Here is an 8681-nt window from a genome sequence, read left to right as displayed (position 1 = left end):
CTTTGGGACGTTAAACCCCCCATAAACCAAACGATATACTGAGTGGGGAAGATGGGATTCGTGACAGCACAAAATGAGTAAGGGGCAGCAAGGAACACTCAGCCCGCTAGCCAACGTTTCGACAAAACAACCTGTCGTCATGAGGGTGAAGGCAAGCAGAAGCATTGTTGTCGATGCGTTGCGCTACCAAACGGGGGCTCCTGGTCCCCCGTTATTTACTTTTGGGTTCTCGCCGCATACACACTACTCAGTCTCGCGTATGTAACCTTTGTGTATCGACACCACTAGCATCCTTGAAAGCGTGCAAACAAAAAATACTGCTTGCGGCACGGTCAATGCACGCGCCAGGCAAGACGCGGAGCATATAAGCTGTAGTTAGAAAGGGAGATTCGATGAAAAAAAAAGAATAACGTATATAATTCTTGAATTTCATACGCATTTATACCAAGGAAATACGCAAGTGAAATTGTGCTCATTGCAGACGTGTAGTTGCAAAAGCATCCAGCTAAAACATATAGTCTCGGAATGTCGCGCTAGTTAACTCTTTATGACAACGGCACTCAATGCCAGCAGCTCTACGTCGCTCAAAGCTACAGAGGGTACTGTAACGAGAAGTCAAATCGATGAACACTTAAGCATTTGGACGGATTTTTTAGAGCGCAGCTCTTTGGCGTCCGTTTCTGGGTTTCCCGTCGTCGTCGTCGTCGGCGTTGTCGTCGGCGTCGGCCTCGTAACCAGCTCCGCCCCCCTTTCATCCGCAGCTGGGGTTGACTCACTATCGGCGTCAGCGGCATCAGTCAGTCGCTGCTATCTCTTCCCTCCTCCCTTTATCGTGTTCTCCGCGTCAGCGGCATCAGTCAGTCGCTGCTATCTCTTCCCTCCTCCCTTTATCGTGTTGTCCGCTTGCTGCGCGCGCTTCTGCCCCCATCGTTTGCCGCTGGGTGTACACGCCGCCCCCCTCCCCCCTCTTCCTGCGAGTCTCCGGTTGTCAAAGCGCCGGCTCGAACTTAATTCCTTTCTTCGCTCCTCCTCCAATGCAACCCCTGTGCGGTGGCAATCAGAGAGCCAGATCGGTGGCGGCGGATCTGTATATGTGCACCGCCCGAGCCGAAATTGCCGCTGCCGTTCGCCACTGCAAAATTATCTGCCAGTTCTTTCTGAGCCATGAGCGAGACGACCGATGGAAGTCCTCCGTCTGCTAAAAAAAAAAATTCTGTGATAGCGCATACATGTGTTGCTCGATTTCTTTGCCTCAATCTATCGAAAAGGTGAAACAGCTTATTTGCTGCGCTCAAATTTCGCATTAGGAAGTAACGTAATCGTCGGTAATTTTTTTTACTTCATTAACGAGCCGGGAACGGAACATTTTTTCTATCTTGAGTTGCATTCGCTACCATAGCGGTGTTATAGTGGCTTGAGCATTCGCCTCGGATATGGATGGCGCAGGGTTCGATCGCCAATGCCACCGTGTAGCTACCGGTGATACAACGGGTACAAGGTTTCCCCTGGTCTTGTGCGCGGCTTCTTTAGGATGAGATTATTGGAAAAGGTTCTTTGACCCCACCTGAGAAGACGAAAACACCTTGTGCCATGGCACTCTTTGGCCACAGATGTCCTTGCGCCATGAAAATTGACAGTCATCAAATATGTTCGCTATTCGAAGCCGATTCACAGCGTGGCTGACGCACGGCGACGTATACGAAGGGCTCTGTATACGTCAGGCAAGCACCATCACTTCCTTAGGCCGAGCGTGCCCGGCCTTCCGTGCTATGAAGTGCAAGCAGCAGATAACGACGATATTGTCGCCTTGACAACTATCGAAGAGAACGATAGATAAGAACGCTCTTGGCGACACTACTCAGCGCAGTTGCAGGGTTGCAGCGGAGCGCAGTGAATCGAGCGGCCGTCGCGAACGATGCCACCGGGTATGCAGTACACGCTCGTCGGGTTCGGTGCCATTGACTGGAGGCCCCTGCGCTTTGTGGCGCCTGTCCCCGAGAATAGGATATGCAGCGCTTGCGGTCTCGTGCGTAGGCGAATCGCTCTGCTTCCCTGCTTGCATCTGCTGTGCGAGTCGTGTAGCAAGCAGTGCGGGCAAGATGGCGAGCGCTCCTGTCCTTTGGATCGCAAGGAGTTCCAGGAAGAGGACATGGAATGGAAAGAGACGGCAACCGAAGCTCTACTCGGTAGAAAGGTAAGCGGTCTAAGAAGATGTCGCATGGTAACGCAACTTGATGTGGACAAGGGTTGAGAGGGAGTCTTAGCCTGTTTGCAAACATTTCGACAAAAGGACTTGTCTTCCTGTGGGCAAAGCGGTCATTATCGACAAGCGTTAAGCAGGGCCGTCACACCACGCCGTGAGCTCAGGTAAAAACGGAGCATGACTGATACGTGGAATGTGGCAGGATTCGACTAGTTGCCGTCCGAAACATTGATAAAGAAGAGCCCCTGAGCAGAAAAAAATAGGGGTGTGGGGGGTGGTGTTGGAAGGTAGCAAAAGGGAACTTGAAAGGCTGTTATTCCGGACATGGGTGCTGGACAGGTGGCCTGGTAAGACGGGTTGCGTTCACGAGGAGAAACTACGATAAAGCTATGGCGGAGCACTGCGGTAGCAAAAATTAGTAGGGGTTTAACGTAGCTGAACCGAGTGGACGTGCGAAAGGTGTCCATTCTTCAATAGCAGGGAACACTTAAGCTTCGTCTTAAGGGTATGAAGCGATAGCTAAGTGGGTATGTAGAATATATGCAGAATTGGGCATTCTGTATACTTAACCCAAGTAGATGGCGGCGAGTCCTCATACCATTACAAGCGCAGTGGCTGTTTATATTGCAACCACTGGTAGGGATTGTTCGTCCCGTGTTGCTCTTCCCGAGCAACCTCTCGCGCAGCTGGCGCGACGCTACTCCGAACTCACCCCAGCTTATCCGAATAACTTTTGTAAGCTCGGGTAGCAACTCCTGTTGCTAGGCAACGGCGCAAGACCGAACGTACGGTGACAAGATTCTTCGTCGGTGTTGGTGGTCGCATGAGTGCTTTCGCATTAATATGAGGAAGTAAAAGAAAAGTGTGGTAGGATGTTAAAGTAGTTAAACCAAGTAGGCATGCGAAAGCTTTTGTTAAGCCGGGTTAGCTCATGGTTTTGGTTTGCTGGGTAGTCGGCACGCCTGGCGAAAATAGTTCGATAGCAGTGAATGGCTGTTTATTGGAACGTGGGAAGCGCCCGCGACGAAGACTCTTGCAGAGGAAATCTATGAAGTAGCGGGGCGATAGGCGAGGTAACAAGGCTCAGACCTCTAGCAAGCCTTGAAATCTTTGGCGTGGGCGCATGATCATCATCTACATTCCAGTAGTATTAGTTGATGAAGACGGCGTTGTGCAGTGCACAGCTCCAGGGTGTGTATATTAGTTAGATAGTATTATTAGTCCATGAAAACAACGGTGTGCAAGGCTCAGCGCAAGAGTGTGTCACAGTTTAACACGACGCGTGATTGGCTGTTGCTATAGTATAGTGCTATCGTGCAGTGGCCAGCGAAGCTAGTCTGTTTCCATTACAGCAGTATTATTTCACTTATTTTATTATTACGGGAGTATTTATTTTATTAATTTATTTATGGTTTCTCCAAGGCCACCCTAAAGGTGAAGCTTCACACAAACTTGGTGAGCCGGTTTGACCTCGTGAAATAGTACTTTCGCACTAAAAATCGCAAACAGGGAAGGGCAGCAAGGGAGAGGAGAAGGAACGACGTAGGAAGGCATGTTCTATGTCAGACAGTAAGAAAAAGAAATGAAAAGAGAGAGAAGGGCGGGGGAAGGGATGGACTGTAGCAAAGCCGACCTGAATAATAATAGCAAGAGGTGCAGAGCAAGGTAGGAAGTAGATAAGAATAAAAGGGGATGAAATGAAGAATCAAAACCGACAAAGAGGCGGGAAAAAGGATGAAAGAAAAGATTGGCAATTCGAGGAACTGGGAAGGCAGGTGTTGCCTGTTTATCTCTGGCGGCGTTGTTTTTGCTCGGACCAAGTGCAACAACTGATTAAAGGATTACGCTTGGGACGGAAATTACCTGAGATATTCTCGTGAAACCGGAAAGGGTTTCAGGAGGATGGATAACTTGAAGCGTGTCTCTACTGTTTCACATAGCACAGAAGTGCTTCATTTGTCAGCCATACAGAAAAGTTGTCAGCTGCGCCTAAGCGACTAGATACATGCTGATCAAAGTGCAACGGTGAAAGAGGACAAACAGTAAACAATGCAGTTCAACGTGCTGTCACCCGAAGTGCTTCTGTCTCGCCCGCGCGTCTTTGAATACGCGGTTCCTCTTGATAATGGCTCGTATCATACAGCGCAGGTGGGCCTGGGAGTGAGCGTCAAATGGACCGCGTGTGAGACAGCTATCACTTTCAGCGGTGATTGCTTCGCTTAGGCCAATGCAGGGACGAAATTGTGTTCTACATTCGCATTTCATGATTGTAACCTTTCGGATAGGTTCGGAAACCCTGGAGAAGTAAAGGTGCTCAGCAGATAGCTAATGGCCTTTAGCAGCTCTCCGTTCGCACCATACCGCCGTACAATAGCGCCTTGGCGTGTCTCAGTTCTACAAGTGCTGTTTTTTAACTGCCTCGTTAATCAGACACGTGACAGAGATCATAAAGAGGCGAAGTTAAGGGACGAACTAGCGCTGACGGCGAGGCGCAATTTGATCGTCGCGTGGTAGTTTCTCACTCACTATTGTGTCATGTGGCTTAATGTGATACGCTCCTAAGTCTAAGTCATCACTCCACATAGAAAAGAGGAGCTTCAGCTATAAGCAGGAAAATAAATATCCTTTTCCCGACGACAAAGAAAAAAAGCTTGATGCGTGATCAATATAAAAATACTTTTTCAATTTTTGAACATTTCCTGGCATCCCTTGTTATTTAAAAGTACGACGCATATCTTGCCGGTTATATATAATATTGAAGAACAGAGAAATCCAACTCGACAGTTTTGCAAAGCGGATGAGTTTTTAAGAATTGTGGTCCCGATTTCATAATCAAAATTGCGAATTCAGAATGGCTGGTCATTACATCATAGAACATCATGGTCTGTCAGAAATATAGCACACACATAAGCGCAAAATCATATATTCGGTTTTTTCGCCCTAGGTATTTTATTTGAGTAAAATACATCGTCATTGTGGCTTATGCTCTGTTGCCATTCGCCGAGAAACCCACATCGTCACCCTATACTGGTCTTCTTTTGACTCCTTTGCAGCTGCGCAGTTTAATTTTTCGCGAGCCTCATCGCACTTACTGTTAAAATGACACACTCCGCGCTCTTCCTGACGAGAGCATCGCACCCCTGTTTAATTAGCACCGATTTCGTTCTCTCTCCCTCAATGACGGCTAAAAACAACAAAAGAGCATTTGCTCAGCTTGCAGCACGAAGGAGAAATAACCGAAGAACAGTTTCTGTGTTTGCCTTCCTTTTTTTTTACCCTCCATTAGTACTCGTTTGTATTAGATTAGGGTGCGGTGCATTGTATTTTTGGTGTTATCTTTACTTGTGTTCTTTTTCCCTTTTCTGTATGGTGTGTCATTTCGAGGAAGATGTATTTTGTATTTTCCTCATCTGTCTCCCCTACAATAATGCTCCCAGTGGGTGCTGTAGGTATCAGAGAAATAAATAAAGATAACTTAACTTAGTGAATTTCAAGAAAGCAGACGCGTGAGTGAGGTGGGCGGATGAGGCTAGAAAGACTGAGGGGATAAGGTTTCCAACGCTCGCCCAGAACTAGGTTCATTGGAGAGCCCTCTCCTGCAGCGCTCGTAGTTGGCCTGTTGATGGTGACGATCATGATGGAGTTACAGGAATGAAAATGATATATGCATGATGTCCCAGCTAAATTTAGCACGGGTTTAAAAATGTGCCGCGGCACACTAAGACGTTGCGACAAAATGCGTGCGGCTGACCATAGTATGGAGGAAGTCACACTGTTTTTGGTGTTGTTTAACTGCATAATTAGTCGAGATTAATAAACGAACCTCACAAGCAACGAGATTGGGCGAAAAATTGTAATGAGAAAGTTGTAGAATTGCCCAGAAAACGTCCGATTGAACACTAACTTTTCGTCCGTTAGGTATTAGTTTCTTTCCGCTGACTGCAAATGCCGGCAAAGTACAAAAAAAAATACCACGTAACATGTCCTCTGGCGGGCCGCTTTTGCATTCCTCTCAAACTTTCCGCCTAGAAACGAACAGCTCATTCAGGCGGGTGTGCTGTTGCTCATAAGGAGACGGGGCAGCGATGCCAGTGCAAGCGATAAGGGCTGCGCCTGCTTATCGCTAAACCCCCGCTAGATGAGCCTACCAGTGGCGTAAATCGCACAGCCAGCCCCTGCGTTGCAGCCCTGTCGCTTTAAACGGCAGCACGCCGGGCTGAATTATCTGTTCGTTCCTACGCGGAACTTTTGGGAGAAATGCAATCGCGGCGCGCAAGCAGGCAGGTCGCGTGGTATCTTTATTTATTTATTTATTTTTGAGGGGGGGGGGGGGGGGAGGGGGCGTGCGGGAGGGTACTCTGCAAACATCTGCAGTGAGCGAAAAAAACTAATACGTAATAGATGAAAAGCTTGTTTTGAATCGGACGTTTTGCGGACCGTTCTACAACGTTTGCTTTGGTATTTTTCTTCTATCCTCGTTGCTTGCGAAGTTGGTTAATTAATCTCGACTAATTATGAAGTAAGGCAACATACAAAAAAAACAGTGCCAGTTGATGCGTACAATAGCCAACAACATGCATTTGGTCACGGCGTCTTTGAGTGCCGCGGCATATATTTTTAAACCCTGGTTAAAGTTAGCTGGGTGACCCTGTATACGTATATCATTGACATTTGTCTAACTTATTCATGATCGTCATAACAGTTAGTTGCGACCGCTAATAATTACCTAATTAACCAACCTTATCCATTTGTGCACTTGCACATCCCCTTTCGAGGCTCTATCAAACGATAACATTCTTTTTCCGGTATACCAACTAGTTCTTCCGTTATAGGACCAAGATTATCTAGTCTACGGTAAAACCGCCTACATAGCGGTACAATGCTTACGCATTCAAAAATTTATTACTATGCAGGTCCGATGTTGGAACGAAGACTTCGGCTGCGAAGCTGTGATGGCTGCATCGGAGCTACCCAACCACATCCAGAATGAATGCAAACACCACTCTGCGACCTGCACGCGTTGTTCGGCAACAATTCTTTGCGGCAACGTCTGCGTGCACCTCAGATCGGAGTGCAGCGAATTCATCCTCACAGGCTCGTCCGAGGGTCAGCCGAAGGAAGCATCATCATCGAGAACATTGGAAACATTGTTTTATGAGGGTGCATCTGAAATGAAAGCCAAGTTACAGGCCGTCATCGATGAGAACAAGGCACAGAGCGAGGCATTGAACGCGATATGCCACAGCGTCAACACACTCAGAGATGCCCTGGAGAATAAGTTCGTAGAAGCTGCAGACCAAAGCCGCGACAGCCTCGCGCGAAATGCAGCTGACATCAACCGCGCTGTGAAAGAGGAAGTGAAAGAGTGCTTGAACGTGTCGAACTCTAAGCTGGACGAAATCACTCAAAAAGTAAGCTCTCTGACGCCAAATTTCAGACAATATGTAGAAAGTGCTTTGAGAAAAGGCTCTGACAAGGTTGAAGAAAATGGTCTTAAAATCGAAGCACTGCAGGCAGAAATAAAAGAAAACCACCACAAAGCTCTGAGGAGCTTTGAAGAGGTGCAAGCGCATAGTTCAATCAACACTGGAATTTGCCATTTCAGCCTCACCGATGTGAGCACCATGAAAACAACTGCGCTGAATAAGGGCTTTGAGAGTTTTGAGTGTGGTCGCATATACCTTCGTGGCTACTGCATGCTTCCCGGTGTGTATCTTAAGAAAAATGGCGACTCCGTGTCACTGCATATCCCTGTTCACTTGCGCAAAGGTGTGATCGATGATGTTCTTCAATGGCCCTTCGTGCATACTGTAAAGCTGAGCGTCATACATCCGGTGTCGGGTAAAGAGAGCGCGGCAACCTTTGAGCCGCCTTGGAGCGAGGCTAAACATTTTTCCAAACCAGTACCATCGCAAGAAAGCTACAGATACGGCACAAAGCAGGCCTTTTTGTTGAGCGACCTAGAGAGTGAAGGTTACATTCAAGATGACCGGCTTCTGTTGAAATATGAACTGCTTGCGTCAGAAAGCCGTAGTCTAGAATAAGAGACGACGCATATCGTCCAGTGGTACACTTCCCGCCCATTACAGATATATTTCTGTGTTGACACGTCGAAATAAATTCTTGAAACTGAGTGCGAAGTTTTTATTCACATCATGAATGCTTGTTTGCATTACCTGCATTTTTAATTGGATTCTTGTATTTTCTTCTGTTGTTTTGTCAGGTGCTCAGAGAGGTCGGCGCTTAGTTTTCTACCCAAATGCTCATACATACGATTTCATTATATCGTTCATTTATTTCTTGCAAGGTTGAGAAATTAATTTTTGAAATATTTTATCTTTATAGTGTGTTTGACTATACTTATTAGGCAATTGAATATATAGGGGTCCAAAATTACAATTTTCTCTTCTATTAACTTGGTGTCGAAGAAACAAAATAAATTTGCTTGTGTGGCGCTCGTTCTCATATCGGTGCAAAC

General features: G+C 47.0%; 1 protein-coding gene across 1 annotated transcript; it reads left to right on the top strand.

Annotated features, from left to right (window-relative positions):
* Window positions 1-1875: 1875 nt before the first annotated feature.
* On the top strand, window positions 1876-8314 carry LOC149329415 (uncharacterized). The gene is made up of 2 exons (XM_089562213.1): window positions 1876-2194; window positions 7117-8314. The coding sequence occupies exons 1-2, from the start codon at window positions 1916-1918 to the stop codon at window positions 8245-8247; spliced, it is 1410 nt and encodes a 469-aa protein (XP_089418339.1). The 5' UTR covers window positions 1876-1915; the 3' UTR covers window positions 8248-8314.
* Window positions 8315-8681: the final 367 nt, after the last annotated feature.

The sequence above is a fragment of the Amblyomma mixtum genome, chromosome 9, assembly GCF_055824585.1.
Source record: "Amblyomma mixtum isolate Tamu chromosome 9, ASM5582458v1, whole genome shotgun sequence".
Taxonomy (NCBI): Eukaryota; Metazoa; Arthropoda; class Arachnida; order Ixodida; family Ixodidae; genus Amblyomma; species Amblyomma mixtum.
The sequence above is the reverse complement of the archived record's forward strand: the minus strand, read 5'-3'. Positions and strand labels throughout refer to the sequence as shown.

Excerpts from the sequence above, each read along its gene's own strand:
- LOC149329415 (XM_089562213.1), top strand. The coding sequence starts at position 1,916 with ATGCCACCGGGTATGCAGTACACGCTCGTCGGGTTCGGTGCCATTGAC. Across the intron at positions 2,195-7,116 it reads AAGCTCTACTCGGTAGAAAG|GTCCGATGTTGGAACGAAGA; the intron begins GTAAGCGGTCTA and ends ATTACTATGCAG.